The sequence below is a fragment of the Ascaphus truei genome, chromosome 2 (assembly GCF_040206685.1).
Source record: "Ascaphus truei isolate aAscTru1 chromosome 2, aAscTru1.hap1, whole genome shotgun sequence".
In the NCBI taxonomy this organism is placed as follows: Eukaryota; Metazoa; Chordata; class Amphibia; order Anura; family Ascaphidae; genus Ascaphus; species Ascaphus truei.
Window position 1 is genome coordinate 477,179,691 of NC_134484.1, and position 19,056 is coordinate 477,198,746.

Here is a 19,056-nt window from a genome sequence, read left to right on the forward strand (position 1 = left end):
ATTACAAGCTACATGCACTAATGAAAAAGTACACGTGATTTTAATGGGGCTACATTATATTTATTGATGTTTGAACATTGGTAGCACAAAAAAATTCCATGTTTTCAGCCCTCTGGGGTAAAAACTCCCTCCGCAATCAGGGTTAATAAGCAAGTAGAGTCAATTACTTCTCCCCTCAGGAATCAGTATAGAGTATTTCTGTATAGTGATATCAAAAGAAGCGCCCCCACTCCCAGCTTTACATGATGGGTTTTCCTTTTCTTATTGCCAGGTTTCCCAGTGGATGTACTGGAGTGTTTAGAGATTAAGTCAGAGAAGGAAGAGGCGAACACTGAGGAACATCTGACCCCAATAAAGGAAGAAATAGATTCATTTCCTGTTTGTGGTAAGTACCCTTACAGCCTCACTTGTCTTTATTCAGTATGTTTAAAAATGGACTGAAAATATCTACAGTATTGGGGAAAATGGCATTAAAGCGTGGATACTGTATAATTACAAGCTACATGCACTAATGAAAAAGTACACGTGATTTTAATGGGGCTACATTATATTTATTGATGTTTGAACATTGGTAGCACAAAAAAATTCCATGTTTTCAGCCCTCTGGGGTAAAAACTCCCTCCGCAATCAGGGTTAATAAGCAAGTAGAGTCAATTACTTCTCCCCTCAGGAATCAGTATAGAGTATTTCTGTATAGTGATATCACAAGAAGCGCCCCCACTCCCAGCTTTACATGATGGGTTTTCCTTTTCTTATTGCCAGGTTTCCCAGTGGATGTACCAGAGAGTTTAGAGATTAAGTCAGAGAAGGAAGAGGTGAACACTGAGGAACATCTGACCCCAATAAAGGAAGAAATAGATGCATTTCCTGTTTGTGGTAAGTACCCTTACATCCTCACTTGTCTTTATTCAGTATGTTTAAAAATGGACTGAAAATATCTACAGTATTGGGGAAAATGGCATTAAAGCGTGGATACTGTATAATTACAAGCTACATGCACTAATGAAAAAGTACACGTGATTTTAATGGGGCTACATTATATTTATTGATGTTTGAACATTGGTAGCACAAAAAAATTCCATGTTTTCAGCCCTCTGGGGTAAAAACTCCCTCCGCAATCAGGGTTAATAAGCAAGTAGAGTCAATTACTTCTCCCCTCAGGAATCAGTATACAGGCATACCCCGTTTTACATACACTCGCTTTACGTACACTCGCAAGTACGTACATTTTTTTAAATTGCACCTTACCCCCTGTGTACGTATGCGTGCTTCGCGAGTACGGACACCAGGGCGGCGTGTGCGTGCTGTGGCGGTGTGCCCTCTCTTCCTCTCCTCGGCTCTTCCTTCACCTGGCTCCCCCAGCCCTTCCGTTCCCCGGCTCCCCCAGCTCTTCCGTTCCCCGGCTCCCCCAGCTCTTCCGTTCCCCGGCTCCCCCAGCCCTTCCGTTCCCCGGCTCCCCCAGCCCTTCCGTTCCCCGGCTCCCCCAGCCCTTCCGTTCCCCGGCTCCCCCAGCCCTTCTGTTCCCCGGTTCATCCTCTCCCCGGCTCTTCCAATCACCTTCCCCTCTCCCCGGCTCTTCCAATCACCTTCCCCTCTCCCCGGCTTTTCCGATCACCTTCCCCTCTCCCCGGCTCTTCCAATCACCTTCCCCTCTCCCCGGCTCTTCCAATCACCTTCCCCTCTCCCCGGCTCTTCCAATCACCTTCCCCTCTCCCCGGCTCTTCCAATCACCTTCCCCTCTCCCCGGCTTTTCCGATCACCTTCCCCTCTCCCCGGCTCTTCCAATCACCTTCCCCTCTCCCCGGCTTTTCCGATCACCTTACCCTCTCCCTGGCTATTCCGTTCAACCCCCCCCCACCGGTTCTTCCCGTCACTCCCCCCCACCCCCCCGGTTCTTCCGATCACTCCCCCGAGCCCCCCCGGTTCTTCCGATTACTCCCCCCCCCCTCGGTTCTTCCGATCACTCCCCCGAGCCCCCCCGGTTCTTCCGATTACTCCCCACCCCCTCGGTTCTTCCGATCACTCCCCCGAGCCCGCTCAGAGCCGCGCTCCAGCGTGCGTGTGCTGCCTCTGACTGCCATGCTTCTGCCGCCCGCAACCTGCACGCTGCTTGAGGTAGGGAAAGAAAGGGAGGAGGGACATGCAGGGGGTGGTGTGATGTTAGGGACATGGGGGGGTGATATGAGGGACATGGGGGGGGGTGATATGATGGACATGGGGGGGGGGTGATGTGAGGGACATGCAAGTGGGGGGGGATGTGAGACATGCAGGTGGGGGGGGGGTGAGACATGCAGGTGGGGGGTGATGTGTGAGGGACATGCAGGTGGGGGGTGATGTGAGGTACATGCAGGTGGGGGGGGGGTATGTGAGACATGCAGGTGGGGGGTGATATGTGAGGGACATGCAGGTGGGGGTGATGTGAGGTACATGCAGGTGGGGGGGGTGTGTGAGACATGCAGGTGGGGGGTGATGTGTGAGGGACATGCAGGTGGGTGGTGATGTGAGGTACATGCAGGTGGGGGGTGATGTGTGAGGGACATGCAGGTGGGGGGTGATGTGAGGGACATGCAAGTGGCGGGTGATGTGAGGTACATGCAGGTGGGGGGTGATGTGAGGGAGATGCAGGGGGAGGTGATATGAGGGAGGTGCAGGGGGAGGTGATATGAGGGAGATGCAGGTGGGAAGTGATATGAGGGAGATGCAGGGGGGGGGGTGATATGAGGGAGATGCAGGGGGGATGATATGAGGGTGGTGATATGAGGGAGATGCAGGGGGGGTTGATATGAGGGAGATGCAGGGGGTGGTGATATGAGGGAGATGCAGGGGGAGGTGATATGAGGGAGATGCAGGGGAGGTGATATGAGGGAGATGCAGGGGGAGGTGATATGAGGGAGATGCAGGGGAGGTGATATGAGGGAGATGCAGGGGGAGGTGATATGAGGGAGATGCAGGGGGGGGTGATATGAGGGAGATGCAGGGGTGGGTGATATGAGGGGTGCTGGAAGAGATATGATTTTACCCGTGCGGCCTGATTTTTTAAAAATATTTATAGGGGGGGGGTCTTTTAAAAATGTATTGAGGCGGTGTGGGTCTTTTAAAAATGTATTGGCGGGGGCATTTTTAATATGTATTGGCGGGGGCATTTTTAATATGTATTGGCGGGGTGGGGTTACATGTATTTAGAGGGATGGGTTTTTTTGGTATGTATTTTGTGGGGGCACTAGTAAGAAAAAATTAGCTGACATTAAAGATTTTCTTTCTATAAAGTCTACTGTATTTATTTTGGTTACAAATGCATTATTTACATCAGTTATGCATATATATGATGTCTGCAGTACAGTACATGCATCGTAAAGTGGAAAAAAAATAGTGCTTCACTTTAAGTACATTTTCACTTTACATACATGCTCCGGTCCCATTGCGTATGTTAAAGCGGGGTATGCCTGTAGAGTATTTCTGTATAGTGATATCACAAGAAGCGCCCCCACTCCCAGCTTTACATGATGGATGTTCCTTTTCTTATTGCCAGGTTTCCCAGTGGTTGTACCGGAGAGTTTAGAGATTAAGTCAGAGAAGGAAGAGGTGAACACTGAGGAACATCTGACCCCAATAAAGGAAGAAATAGATGCATTTCCTGTTTGTGGTAAGTACCCTTACAGCCTCACTTGTCTTTATTCAGTATGTTTAAAAATGGACTGAAAATATCTACAGTATTGGGGAAAATGGCATTAAAGCGTGGATACTGTATAATTACAAGCTACATGCACTAATGAAAAAGTATACATTATTTTTATGGGGCAATCTTATATTTACTGATGTTTGAACATTGGTAGCACAAAAAAAATCCATGTTTTCAGCCCTCTGGGGTAAAAACTCCCTCCGCACTCGGGGTTAATAAGCATGTAGAGTCAATTACTTCTCCCCTCAGGAATCAGTATAGAGTATTTCTGTATAGTGATATCACATGAAGAGCCCCCACTCCCAGCTTTACATGATGGATTTCCCTTTTCTTATTGCCAGGTTTCCCAGTGGTTGTACCGGAGAGTTTAGAGATTAAGTCGGAGAAGGAAGAGACGAACACTAAGGAACATCTGACCACAATAAAGGAAGAAATAGATGCATTTCCTGATTGTGGTAAGTACCCTTACATCCTCACAGCTGCATTGCATCATTACAAGGAGCATGGTCACATTTAGCGAATATGTATGGTTAATTGCCTCTCATAGGAAGTCCCCAGGCCTGCTGGGTGTTCTGGGACAAGCCACATGCAGCAGAGTTAGAAGTGCAATATGGCTCTCAGACAGGTATAAAGGTTGGAAATGCAGAGTTATGGGTATCTGACCATCAATAGATGGGATAAAATGCATTTGGAAAAACGTAAATCAAGAGACCCTTCCCCTGTCTGACCAGTGTATTCTGCCTGTGCTCATGTATGGATGTGAAACTAAGACCCTAAATTCAAAGATAATTCAGAAGCTTCAGACATCTATAAGAAATATGGTGAGATGTAAATTTATGATAACTGTGGGCCGGACATATCACATACAGAAATTACTGTCCTTAGGCCAATATGGATCCAAGAGATATTAAAGGCCAAGACGATGACCAAAAGCTGTGTGTCTGTGTGTCTGTGTAGAATGGCCACTATCTGGACCTGTTTTTCACTAAATGTGAATGAAATGGGACAACAGCACATTATTAGTATTTTACACCAGTAAATATACTGTTATTATATCACAGTTTACTATTAAATTACTAGTTTGTTCTTATTTGTTAATTAACTTTACATTGGACGGTAATGTTAGGTGTACATTGTGTCCAATCAACACACCAGTCCACTGACTACATCCAGTCCACATCGGTGCTGCCAGTAGTTAATAATAATGAGAATATACTATCTAATTAGTTTACACCCCACTAAATCTAACTCCCAGTGTAATTGCGCTGGTGCATGCTTGTAGAATTGCCTGCTGTCTTTACAGTTGTTTTGTTATAGTTCTAGCCAGGGCTCGACAAATGCACTCGCCCGCTCGCCACGGACGTGTGCATTTTGGGCACTGTCGAGTGCTTACCTGCGGCGGCGTCTCCCGGCCTTCTCCATCTTGCTCTGCAAATTCATCTTTTTCTCCTGCAGCTCCAGTCAAAATGACTGGACGGCGTCATTTGCCATGGCAACAGGACGCTACGTGACGTCACACGGCTCCACGTTATGTGATGTCGCTGTGTCCCGTTGACATTTTAACTGCTGCAGGGGGAAAAGATGAATTTGAAAAGGAGAAGGGCGCACCATGCCGTCGGGACTCCGCAGCAGTTAAGTGTTGTGGTGGGGGGCAGGGGAATTGTGATGGGGTGTTTTTTGGGGGGCGAGTGACTTTTGGGGGGGTGTGGGTTTTTGCCATGGTTTGTCGCGTCCTGGTTATAGCCAGGTCAAACACTTCTAGTATGTGGTTATGGGGCAAGAGTCCCAAAAACAGTGCTCAATCTCGTTCAGAACTTCAGTAGATAATAAAAATCCTTATTAGGTTGTGGAGTCAGCCTATAACCATAACTAGGTATTGGACCCAGTGCTTAGTACATGAATCTATCACATATGACAAATAACATGAATGAGGGTTAACGTACCGTTACTTTGTAGGATTGCGCCCTACATGACCCTTGTGTTGCTGCACTGTTACCAGTCATCCAGTCTCAATGAAGGGAGACATACAATACTCACATATGGCTGTTCTCCTGTGCGTGCATCCACGTTCGGTGTGCAATATAACAGTAGGAAGGATCCGAAGATTCCAGCGGTGCACAGCTTGTAGAGATGAGAGACCAGCAAGGTGTAGATTAAAAATGAAATTTTATTGAAAAAACATATGGTATGGGGGACACACTCTGACGCGTTTCGGACCTGCGTGGTCCTTAATCATAGAGCTCTCATCTCTACAAGCTGTGCACCGCTGGAATCTTCGGATCCTTCCTACTGTTATATCAAACACTTCTAGCATTTACTTTAATAAAAGCTCAGTACTATTTATCTGTGACTGACTGAACTATCTGGGGGGAACGGCTCAGCGGCCGTATCTAGTTATAGCCCCATTTTAGCTCGTGGTACAAATTGTATCTTCAGTGACATGTTGCAAAATATGGCGTTGTGGCAAAATAGCTTAACAATGGTTACATGGTACTTAAGCTGCAATATTATATTCGGGCTTTTGCTTCCCTCTGAACACATGCACGAGTATCATGACATCAGCGCGCACGCCCGACTATCGTTGCGCATTCGCACTTTTTCAAAGGTGGGAACCGGCCAGTCAGCAGTGAAGGGTTTTTATACACTTTTGGTCTCCAATGTAAGGAGGTGAGTGTTAGCCCCTTTAAAGGCTGGTTCAAATATACACAGTGGAAGTTGCAACTCTGTTAATAGACACTGCAGTCTAGTGGTTTATTTAAAAAAATAACTCCCATTAATAATGTTGAATTTGTGTGGAAAAAAAGGCTTTATATTAACACCAGCTGATATACCCGGCGTTGCCCGGGATTTGCTTTTCCCGCTCCCTCTCTGTCTCCGCTTCAATTCCCAGCTCTGTTTCCCCTCCCCCCCGTTAAGCTCCGTTCCCTCCCCTTCACAGTGCCACACATCACTCTCCCCCTCTCCCCCTGCATCTCAGAATAATCCTGCCCAGACTTGCCCGTATGAAAAAAAACATGTTCGGACATGTCCCAAACGGCCTATAAACATGCCCGGACATGCCCCGCATATGTATACACCCCCTCCTATCTACCTCAACAGTATGCACCAATCACAAAAAAAATTAAAAAATACACATAATGAAAAATTTAAATTGGCGCAGGTATCGTCAACCACTGTTTTGTGGCGTATGGGGCGTCAACCACGTTTTTTTTGCGCCGGGGGCCAAAGCCTAAAAAATTGTCGCAGGGGGCAGAGCGAGATTTGGAAGGGGAGGGACTGGATACGGAAGGGGCGGGACACGTGGGCGGGGTTTGGGTCAAAGGGGGCAGGGTTTAGGGCAAAAAGGGATTTGGCACCTGTCAAAAAAAGTTTGACATAATGTATGCCTCCCTACTACTAACAACCATTTGGATTTAATTATTTGCTCCATGATAACAGGGATATGTCCACCTTATTTTAGGGGACAATACAAGCACGTATCTCTTTGTACCATAGTGTTTGTATGTCGGTTATTGTCTGTGTGTTTTGTCCTAAATTTATTTTATTATTAAAAGTTACATTTTAAAACATTCACCATTACTTTAGTACTAGGAGAGCTACATTAGGGGTCCTTTTTTCTTTCACTCTGTAAGGTTTTCTGTCCTAAGTGATATTACCCCAAGCACCCAGTCTAACATTAACTGTTGCACGAGTCTATTTCCCATCTCTTCCCTTTGCATTATACCTGATTCTGAGTTCGACATCAGACGGGTTCGGGTCGGAAGCTTTCTTTACCAGAAATGTGAGGGGGGTATATGTTTTATTTCGTGGCCTGATATTCCTCCTCAGTGCCTGGGTTTTGGTAAAGTAGCAAAATGACTTAATGGTCTTTTCTGGATGTCGTAGACATACCTGGATTTGATTATTTTCAATATCAGGCCTCTGTTGTTATCTGGAACCAGCTTTCCCAGAATTCAGCAATCCAGCCCCATGCGTGTAGATCTTAATCAAGCAGAGGAGCTTGTCCTCTGCCATTTTTCTCCCATGAGGCCAAAAAAAACGGCGCAGCAGCTTTTCCTGTGTTCTGTCTGCATTATTTCAGACAAAAAGATGTAGTTCTGCACACCTATATAATGCAAATAAACAGCCGTATAATACTTGCGTTTAGTACCGGTGCACCTGGTTCAGGGAAAAACCTCTCTGTCTGAAATGGTGAAATAACCCCGTCCTGTTGTAAGTTCTATATTTTATTTTTTTATAACCTTTGACCCTTGTTGGTGCGATAACCATATTGATGGATGCAAAAAATGTTTTAACATTGTTAAGAAATTATTCAAATGCTTATGATTGGCCTCAAAAAGCACATCTTGGATTAATCCCTTTTCTTCAGATTTAACCTCAAATGATCCCTGTAATTTGCTCACTCATACTAGAGAAGATTGTGCCATACTGTATATTCACTAAGCAGTCTTGTATCATGAGAAACCTTGCAGCGCTAGAAGTCACCTTCCAGCTCCTTCATGTAAATCTCCTGTATGGTGTCTTCCAGCTCCGCATACACAGGGGTGTGTGTGTGTATATATTTTTTTTGCATAGCCTCACCAATGTATCTTGTACTTGTACAATGTATGAGTACTTTACAGAATTAGCAAGACAATACAGGGAGTTAATATACAAAGTTTCACAAGTGCATTAAACTGGAGGTTAAACAATGGGGACTAGAGAATCCCTTACCTACAGAGCTTACAATCTAAATGGAATAAAGGGAGATTTACAGAATACAATAAGGGCAAGTGCAATATAAAACAAAGTCAGGGAAGACGAAAGTGCATCAGACGAGCAAGAACTAGCCAGAGGCCCAAACTAAGCAAATAATTCATTGAAGAGATGAGATTTCTGGCATTACTTGAAGATTGGTAGGGATGTGGATTGGTGAAGGCTGAGGGGGAGGGAGTTGCACAGCAAAGAGATTGGTTTTAGGTGTGAGAGTACTGCAGAGAGAAATGGAGCAGAGAGGAGATAGCCCTAAGCAGAGCTAGAAGGAGATAAGAGCTGAGATGTAAGAGGGGATAGTAGAATATAGAGAGAACGAGAATATTCTAAGTGATACGGTGTTTGATGGGAAGAAACCTGAAAGGATCTCATGAGAAGAAGGTTAGAAACAGACCAAAAAGAGAGTGAGAGAATTCTAGTAACGGCATTTTGAATAGTTTGTAGAGTGGCGTTGGAAGAAGGGAAGGCCAGAGAGGAGAAAGTCTCCATAGTGGGAAGATGAGGGTGTGCAGGGGAGTTTTAGGAGAGGGCAGACTGTGGAAATGTTGCAGAGGGGAAAATCTGCCAGATTTATCAACAGCCTGAATGTGAGAGGAGAAGGAAAGAGAGGAGACAAATATTACACCAAGGCCGCGTGCTTGGGAAATTATATGAATAGTTTTTTTGACTGACAAAATATGAAACAAAATGGAGCAATTGAGTCTTGTTTATGCGGGTCTTATGGCAGAAGATTACATGGACATTGTAGTCACTGCATCACTTAGATTGTAAGCTCTCCAGGGCAGGGATTTCCGTTCCTATTGTCTGATTTTGTTTGTTGCACTTATTGTATTATTCCCTGTACTGTATTGTTTCTGCTGTAAAGCGCTGAGTTCACTGTGGCATTATATAAAGACGTACATGGGCAATTCCCTGTATGGTTTAGTTTATATTATTCTTTTTGTTTTTTTAAATGGTTATTTTATTGTGTAGTTGATATTATTAACGCACTAATATGATAAGGCACTCCTGGTCTAACTTTATATCTCATGGACATTTTCAATGTTAATAATCATTTGGAAGATAGTACATGTACCCTTTAAAAATGAATACAAGTTATATACTGTATGTATCAAAATTATTTCACTGTGGGAGCTGCTATAAATAAATTTCAAGTCTTCAGGGACCACCACCAAATCAGGGGCCACTGGATGTCCATGGGCCACAATTTTAAAACCCTGGTAAAGAGAAAATTAACAAAATAAAGTATTGGTAAAGTAAGTTCTTCAATGTTTTGGATTTATAATTTGCTTTCAGTAATTTGATTTACAGATAGAACAAAATGTTTTCAGTGTTTTTTTTTGTTTACTTCTGTTAGAGAACGGCCTGAATGAGGAACAGAACTTGAGCTCTGATACATGCAGAAGCTGTCTGACTCCTCGCACCCCAGAAGTGCCAAAAAACAATGATTCCTTCCACATTTTGGACACGTACAAGGAACCAGTGCCACATGATGGTGAATTTACAGACCTTGTACAGCACACAGCGGAAACAGACTCTAAATATGGGTCCAGCAAAAGAAATGAGAGAGATTTAAGAAGAAGCCGCGGTGCTCAGCCTTTTCTCTGTTGTCAGTGTGGCAAAAGCTTCTCTCTGGACAGGGACCTGCTCACACACCTTTGTGTCCCTGCTAGAGAGCAAACCTTTACATGTACAGATAAAGGGAGCAGTTTCTCACTGAAGGGGAAACTTCTTTCACAGCAGATGATTCAGACAGCAGTGACTCCTTTTACTTGTACTGTGTGTGGGAAACAGTTAAGTACTAAGTGGACCCTTCTCAATCACCAGAGGATTCATACAGGGGAGAAACCATTCACATGTACAGAGTGTAGTAAAAGCTTTACTCGGAAGGAGTACCTCCTCAAACATGAGCGGATTCATACAGTGGAGAAACCATTCACATGTACACAGTGTAGTAAATGCTTTTCTCAGAAGGAGAGCCTCTTCCAACATGTGTTGATTCATACAAGGAAGAAACCATTCAAATGTACAGAGTGTGGGAAAAAATTCACTGATAAGCGTACCCTCTGCAGGCACCAGAGGATTCATACAGGTGAGAAACCATTCACATGTACAGAGTGTAGTAAAAGCTTTACTCGGAAGCAGGGCCTCCTCCAACATGAGCGGATTCATGCAGTGGAGAAACCATTCACATGTACAGAGTGTAGTAAAAGCTTTTCTCAGAAGGAGAGCCTCCTCCAACATGTGTTGATTCATACAGGGGAGAAACGCTTCACATGTACAGAGTGTGGGAAACAATTCAGTACTAAGAGCAAGCTCTTTGTGCACCACAGGTCTCATACAGGGGAGAAACCATTCGCATGTACAGAGTGTGGGAAACGATTCAGTACTAAGACCACCCACCTCGTGCACCAGAGGATTCATACAGGAGAGAAACCATTCACATGTACACAGTGTAGTAAAAGTTTTTCTCTGAAGGAGACCCTCCTCCAACATGTGTGGATTCATACAGGGGAGAAACCCTTCACATGTACAGAGTGTGGGAAACAATTCAGTGCTAAGAGCAGCCTCATTGGGCACCAGAGGTCTCATACAGGGGAGAAACCATTCACATGTGCAGAGTGTGGGAAACAATTCAGTACTAAGACCCAGCTCCTCGGGCACCAGAGGATTCATACAGGAGAGAAGCCATTCACATGTACACAGTGTAGTAAAAGCTTTTCTCAGAAGGAGAGCCTCTTCCAACATGTGTTGATTCATACAGGGGAGACACCCTTCACATGTACAGAGTGTGGGAAACAATTAAGTACTAAGACCCACCTCCTCGTACACCAGAGGATTCATACAGGAGAGAAACCATTCATATGTACACAGTGTAGTAAAAGCTTTTCTCACAAGGAGAGCCTCCTCCAACATATGTTGATTCATACAGGGGAGAAACCATTCACATGTACAGAGTGTGGGAAAAAATTCATTGCTAAGCATACCCTCTACAGGCACCAGAGGATTCATACAGGTGAGAAACCATTCACATGTACAGAGTGTAGTAAAAGCTTTACTCGGAAGGAGGGCCTCCTCCAACATGAGCGGATTCATGCAGTGGAGAAGCCATTCACATGTACAGAGTGTAGTAAAAGCTTTTTTCAGAAGGAGGCCCTCCTCAAACATGTGTTGAGTCATACAGGGGAGAAACCATTGAAATGTACAGCGTGTGGGGAAAAATTCTGTAAAAAGAGCAGTCTCCTCAGGCACCAGAGGTTTCATACAGGAGAGAAACCATTCACATGTACAGTGTAGTAAAAGCTTTTCTCGGAAGGCACACCTCCTCCGGCATGTGTTGATTCATACAGATGAGAAACCATTCACCTGTACAGATTGTGGGAAAAGCTTTTCTCAAAAGACCCACCTCGTCACACACCACAGGATTCATACACTGGAGAAACCATGTCCATGTACATAGTGTGGGGAAAGCTCCATACAAGAGTGGATTCATACATGAGATAAAACATTTGATTGTTCAGAGGAGGATTGGGAAATATACCAGTAGCATAGTAATACTGCAGTAATAAAAATGGCCGGTAACTCAATACTTTCCATTCCTTATTACCATGGCATTCCTATCTGCGGAATCCTCCTGCTGGTAATCTCACCCCTCCCCCCACCCTTAATAACCACTGTCCCTCTGCCATGCTTCTTAACCCCTCCCTTCCACCATTACTCAATTCTTCCTCTCCTCCCCCACATCTCTCACCCATGCCTCTTGACCCCCCTCTTTCCCCATGCCCATTAACCCACACCTCCCCATGCCCTATTAGTGTACAGGAGAAGGGGATGGGGGTGCAATTGTAAATAGTGCAGAAAAGGCCTTAGTTTGGGTGTAGTTTTAGTTTAACATTTTTATTAAACAATGTTTCATTCTTAAAATTAAAATATTCTAAAATGTATTTGCTTTTTCACATTTTATTAAAAATGAAATGCGTTTGTATAAGAAATGTTTTGCAATACTATTGGATGTTAATATCTTGATGAATATTGTTATCACGATAAATTACTTAATATTGTTGTATTGTATGTATTTATTTATATAGCGCCATTAATGTACATAGCGCTTCACAGCAGTAATACTGTACATGTGACAATCATATAAATCAGCGGTGCGCAAACTGGGGGGCACAAGATTAGGGGGGGTGCGGGCGGTCAGGGCCACCAACAGGAGGATTTAGGGTAGGCACGGGCGTTCAGGGTCTCCAACAGGGGGGAATGGCAGACCGCACGGCGTACCCTCGACAAAACTGATTACCACAGGGAGACAGCCGCGCGCTGGGAGAATAATAAATAAATCCCCCCACCTTGAATGGTCTCTATCTGAGCTGCACAATGAGCAGGCGCCTTTTCCTGCATGGAGCCGGCATGGAGCGAGTAAGGTAAGTAACGCTCCATGCCTCCCTTAGCTCCGATTTATCTCCCGCTCCCCCAGTCTGATTTTGCCCCCCCTGGTCTGATTGGCACGCCCCCCTGCTCCGATTTTGCCCCCCAGGGTCCAGTTTCGTGCCCCCTACTTTGATTTTGCCCCCCCCCCCTCTCCGATTGGCCACCCCTTGTGTCCGATCCGTGTGTGTGTATAGAGACACCAACCCACAGTCAGTCATAGTCACCCACCCTAGTATCTCAGTCACCCACCCACACACCCTAGTGTCAGGTAGTCACCCACCCCGTCACCCTCTCTCTGTCACCCTCTCCATTTCTCTCCCTCACCCACACTCTCTCTGTATCACACTCTGGATATCTTAATTACCCTATATATCTTAAGGTGAGTTAAGGTGCTCAAAAGTGTCCTGCACACAGGTAGGAGGGGAATACAGTCTGGATATTGACTATTATAATGCATACATTTGAGTCTCAGCAAATTGGGGCACCAGATACCCTGAAGGTAGGGGTAGGTAGTCCAAGGACAGCCTCCTCTACCTCATTGGGCTGGCCCTGTGTACTCACTGTATCACTGCTTTCACCAGAGTTTCCCCTCCATCGCGTGCTGCTGTAGAGTGATGTCCAGCTATGTAGAAAAATGATGCAGCGCACCGCGATCCAAATGAAGAACAGGTCTGGCCAAAATGGGAGATCTTTATTGAGGTATCATAAAATCAAGGGATGCAACCCTTCTACGCGTTTCGTGCATAGCACTTTATCAAGAAGTGCTTCTACACTGTGTACAGAGCGTTTAAGTAACAATGGCTGCCAAATCTCGCGATATTAGTGACGTCACGATTGCGTCACGTCCAATAGAATCTGACTAAACCCGCGCATGCGCATCGCGGCTCTGAACGGGGGAATAACCAGTACTCACCCAATCTCCCCACCACTGCTAGGGAACGCCTCTAGGGGAGTGCCACACAGGGGGGAGTGATGCATGGGAGACTGTATCCGCCCCCATCCTGGCTCTGCGTGCCTGCTAATGGGAAAAAACAGCACAAAAGTCTAATAGTGGCATCTCTGCTATAAGTGGCTTAGAAAATTGTAAGCATCATGCCATTATTTCACCTGTTGTGCCCGCATGTAGTGGGAGACCAGACATCTCCACTTCAACCAGCTATCATCCTGGATGACACCGGAGAAGGCTGAAATATGAAGCAAAGTGTCTGTCCCCCAGTCCTGCGGATCACATATCAATAAAAATAAAGATAAAATGTTTTCAATCAAAATTGTTAACAGAAATTGCGAACAAAAGACATATAAATCATTAAATGTTATTCTATGTTCCTGGATTTATTAGAGTGAAATAACGCTGTAGAATCTAGTGAATCAAAAATAAGTTGTTTACAACAAAAATGTATATAGCGATACTGGGCAGCCATTTAACAAAAATCAAGACATACAATTTTATTGATTAAAAAATATATATATATACATGACAAACAAAAATAAAAACGATGAATTCGTGTAAAAACAAATGAGCATCCTTGTGATGACAGTGAGATTATAAATGATGTAAACAGTTATATTATAAGTTCCATCTTGTGGGGTACCCACGGAAAATTTATTATTCATATGACTTATGGCATGACAATATTTGTCGATAAAGCAAATTAATCAGTGGCCTTAATAACCAGAGACTCGTAACTAGATATATGGCAACGATTTCATTTTATTGCATATTTAATTAACATTATGCTTTATATGCATATGGTTCATTTGAGGAGATAAGGAGTTATGTTGTAGCTAGCTATGTTATCCATTAATCTGGGAGATTTAAGTCAAAGAGAACTAACAGGTCTTTAGTAGCACAGGGAAGTTTTTTAGGGGGGGGGGCATAATGTTATCTAAAAGATTATGATATTGCTGTTATCTCAAGAAATGGTTGATGGTCCACTCTACGTTTATCCCTTCGGGAAATCTCGTTCTCAGCGTAAATATCCAAAAGGACTCTCTACAGTTTAAAGTATTCACAATATCTCCCCCTCTCTCCTTTTTTGTAATTTTCTCAATACCCACAAACAAGAAATTTCTAATGCCTCCCTTATCACATTCTGTAAAGTGCTTTGATACAGGGTGTTCTAGGTCTTTCTTCCGTATCAATCTGCAGTGCTCCTGCATCCTTATTTTTAAGGCTCTTGTGGTCCGACCCACATATCCCTTCCCACAGCCACAACTGATCAAATACACAACCATGTTTGTGTTACAGTTAATAAAACTATTAATATTGTGCTGCTTGTGTGGACTGTGGGAAAAGACATGTCTGGATGGTCTCATAAATTCGCACATGTTGCATTGATTGCACCTAAAGGACCCCTTGGTCAGAAAACGATCAGGATTACCCACGGGGGTGGAAATAACACTTGGTGAGATAAATGCAGCCAATGTTTTGGCACGTCTATAAACATACCTTGGAACTTGCTTAGTATATTCACATAGAATAGGATCCATTTGTAATAAGTTCCAATGTCTGTTTATGATGTCCTTTATTTGACTACTGGATTTGTTGTATTGCGATATAAAAATTGGACACTTTTTCTCAAACCCATGAGAATCCTTATTCATTTTCCTGGTATCCCTCATCCTGGAGTTTTTGGGTAATAGTGTTTCTCTTTCGATCTCCACTACTTCCTGTAGGGTTGATTGGAGGGTCTCCCTGTCATAACCTCTTTCAACAAATCTATTTGTCAGCGCCTCAGACTGCGTAAGGAAATCACTCATTGTGGAGCAATTCCTCCTCAGCCTGAGGTACTGACCCTTGGGTATACCCCTAATGACAGACCTGGGGTGACAGCTGTCCGCCCTCAGAAATGAGTTCCTTGAGTTGATTTTTTTATAAACATCTGTTTGTATATTTCTTTCTAGATCAATATAAAATAGAATGTCCAGGTAGCTTATGTGATGTGCATGATAATTCATAGTAAAGTGAATATCTAACGTGTTATTTACATACTCAAAAAATGCTAATAGACTATCTGTGCTCCCGTGCCAAATAAAAATGAGGTCATCTATGAAACGTTTATAGAAAATAATATTGTGCCTAAAAGTGTTGGTGCTATTAAAGATGAAATTGTTTTCCCACCACCCCATGAAAAGATTGGCATAGGAGGGGGCGAAACTCGTCCCCATTGCCGTACCCCGTAGTTGCAAGTAAAACTTGTGCTCAAAAAGAAAATAATTGTGTGTTAAGAGGAAAAGTATAGCTTCCATAATAAATGTGATCATTGGTAATGAGCTACCCGGACATTCTATGAAGTGACGGACAGCCGTCATGCCCAGGTCATGGCGTATGATTGAGTACAGGGAGACCACATCCATAGTTACCCACAAGAATTCCTGGTTCCATTCAACTTCCTTCATCTTAGTCAGCAAATCGCCTGAGTCCAAGATGAAGGATGGCAGTTGTCTCACAAAAGGCTGCAGATAAGCATTGACATATCTTGACAAACCATCTCCCAAAGATCCAATGCTCAAGACTATCGGCCGACCAGGAGGATCGACCAACGTCTTATGGATCTTTGGGAGATGGTGGTAGATGGGAATAACTGGTTTCAGATTTATTATAAATCCAGATTCATCTTTATTTAGAACATAAGTAGCTGTTCCCAAATCTACCAGATCTAACAATTCCTTTAAAAAGTGTTCTGTGGGATCCCGTGGTAGTCCAGAGTAGGAGGACACATCACCAAGTTGGCGAAATGCCTCCTTGAGATAGTCAGTCCTACTCTGAACCACCACAGCGCCCCCTTTGTCTGCATACTTGATCACTAACATGTCATTGTCTTGCAGAGATTTAATGGCAGCACGTTCTCCTTTGTTTAGATTATCACTTCTTAGCTGAGAAAAGGAAAAGCCCTGAGCTAGTACTCTCAGGTCTCTAATAACTAGGTTCTCAAACAGTGTAAGGTATGGGCCTTTTACAAAGGTTGGATAAAAAATAGATTTTTCCTTTAAAGTAGATTTCCAATCCCCAAGTGTATAAGACTCTGATGCATCAATTCCATTGCTCTGCAATAGAAGATCCTCCATATCTTTTACTGCACACTGATCCTTGAAAGAACTCAGGGAATCTATGGGTGGGGTAGGGCTTAAGGTCATACGTATTGATTCTGGAGGGTCACCATCTAAAGTTGTCACTGTCTGAGACTCACCACCAATACGTACGACCTTAAGCCCTACCCCACCCATAGATTCCCTGAGTTCTTTCAAGGATCAGTGTGCAGTAAAAGATATGGAGGATCTTCTATTGCAGAGCAATGGAATTGATGCATCAGAGTCTTATACACTTGGGGATTGGAAATCTACTTTAAAGGAAAAATCTATTTTTTATCCAACCTTTGTAAAAGGCCCATACCTTACACTGTTTGAGAACCTAGTTATTAGAGACCTGAGAGTACTAGCTCAGGGCTTTTCCTTTTCTCAGCTAAGAAGTGATAATCTAAACAAAGGAGAACGTGCTGCCATTAAATCTCTGCAAGACAATGACATGTTAGTGATCAAGTATGCAGACAAAGGGGGCGCTGTGGTGGTTCAGAGTAGGACTGACTATCTCAAGGAGGCATTTCGCCAACTTGGTGATGTGTCCTCCTACTCTGGACTACCACGGGATCCCACAGAACACTTTTTAAAGGAATTGTTAGATCTGGTAGATTTGGGAACAGCTACTTATGTTCTAAATAAAGATGAATCTGGATTTATAATAAATCTGAAACCAGTTATTCCCATCTACCACCATCTCCCAAAGATCCATAAGACGTTGGTCGATCCTCCTGGTCGGCCGAAAGTCATCTTTGGGAGATGGTTTGTCAAGATATGTCAACGCTTATCTGCAGCCTTTTGTGAGACAACTGCCATCCTTCATCTTGGACTCAGGCGATATGCTGACTAAGATGAAGGAAGTTGAATGGAACCAGGAATTCTTGTGGGTAACTATGGATGTGGTCTCCCTGTACTCAATCATACGCCATGACCTGGGCATGACGGCTGTCCGTCACTTCATAGAATGTCCGGGTAGCTCATTACCAATGATCACATTTATTATGGAAGCTATACTTTTCCTCTTAACACACAATTATTTTCTTTTTGAGCACAAGTTTTACTTGCAACTACGGGGTACGGCAATGGGGACGAGTTTCGCCCCCTCCTATGCCAATCTTTTCATGGGGTGGTGGGAAAACAATTTCATCTTTAATAGCACCAACACTTTTAGGCACAATATTATTTTCTATAAACGTTTCATAGATGACCTCATTTTTATTTGGCACGGGAGCACAGATAGTCTACTAGCATTTTTTGAGTATGTAAATAACAACACGTTAGATATTCACTTTACTATGAATTATCATGCACATCACATAAGCTACCTGGACATTCTATTTTATATTGATCTAGAAAGAAATATACAAACAGATGTTTATAAAAAAATCAACTCAAGGAACTCATTTCTGAGGGCGGACAGCTGTCACCCCAGGTCTGTCATTAGGGGTATACCCAAGGGTCAGTACCTCAGGCTGAGGAGGAATTGCTCCACAATGAGTGATTTCCTTACGCAGTCTGAGGCGCTGACAAATAGATTTGTTGAAAGAGGTTATGACAGGGAGACCCTCCAATCAACCCTACAGGAAGTAGTGGAGATCGAAAGAGAAACACTATTACCCAAAAACTCCAGGATGAGGGATACCAGGAAAATGAATAAGGATTCTCATGGGTTTGAGAAAAAGTGTCCAATTTTTATATCGCAATACAACAAATCCAGTAGTCAAATAAAGGACATCATAAACAGACATTGGAACTTATTACAAATGGATCCTATTCTATGTGAATATACTAAGCAAGTTCCAAGGTATGTTTATAGACGTGCCAAAACATTGGCTGCATTTATCTCACCAAGTGTTATTTCCACCCCCGTGGGTAATCCTGATCGTTTCCTGACCAAGGGGTCCTTTAGGTGCAATCAATGCAACATGTGCGAATTTATGAGACCATCCAGACATGTCTTTTCCCACAGTCCACACAAGCAGCACAATATTAATAGTTTTATTAACTGTAACACAAACATGGTTGTGTATTTGATCAGTTGTGGCTGTGGGAAGGGATATGTGGGTCGGACCACAAGAGCCTTAAAGATAAGGATGCAGGAGCACTGCAGATTGATA

At 43.7% G+C, this 19,056-nt stretch overlaps 1 protein-coding gene across 11 annotated transcripts in view; it reads left to right on the forward strand.

Annotated features, from left to right (window-relative positions):
- LOC142487997 (uncharacterized) overlaps nt 1-19,056 on the forward strand; it is a 199,078-nt gene that overhangs the window by 27,698 nt on the left and 152,324 nt on the right. For 5 of the 11 annotated variants that reach the window (XM_075588286.1, XM_075588290.1, XM_075588291.1 and 2 more), the window contains 3 exons: nt 272-385; nt 763-876; nt 3,530-3,643. In XM_075588286.1, coding sequence (XP_075444401.1) covers nt 272-385; nt 763-876; nt 3,530-3,643 — 342 coding nt within the window. Of the gene's footprint in view, nt 1-271; nt 386-762; nt 877-3,529; nt 3,644-4,020; nt 4,135-9,788; nt 12,464-19,056 lie in introns of those variants that run through there. The other 6 variants (XM_075588294.1, XM_075588295.1, XM_075588297.1 and 3 more) reach the window with 5 other exon arrangements.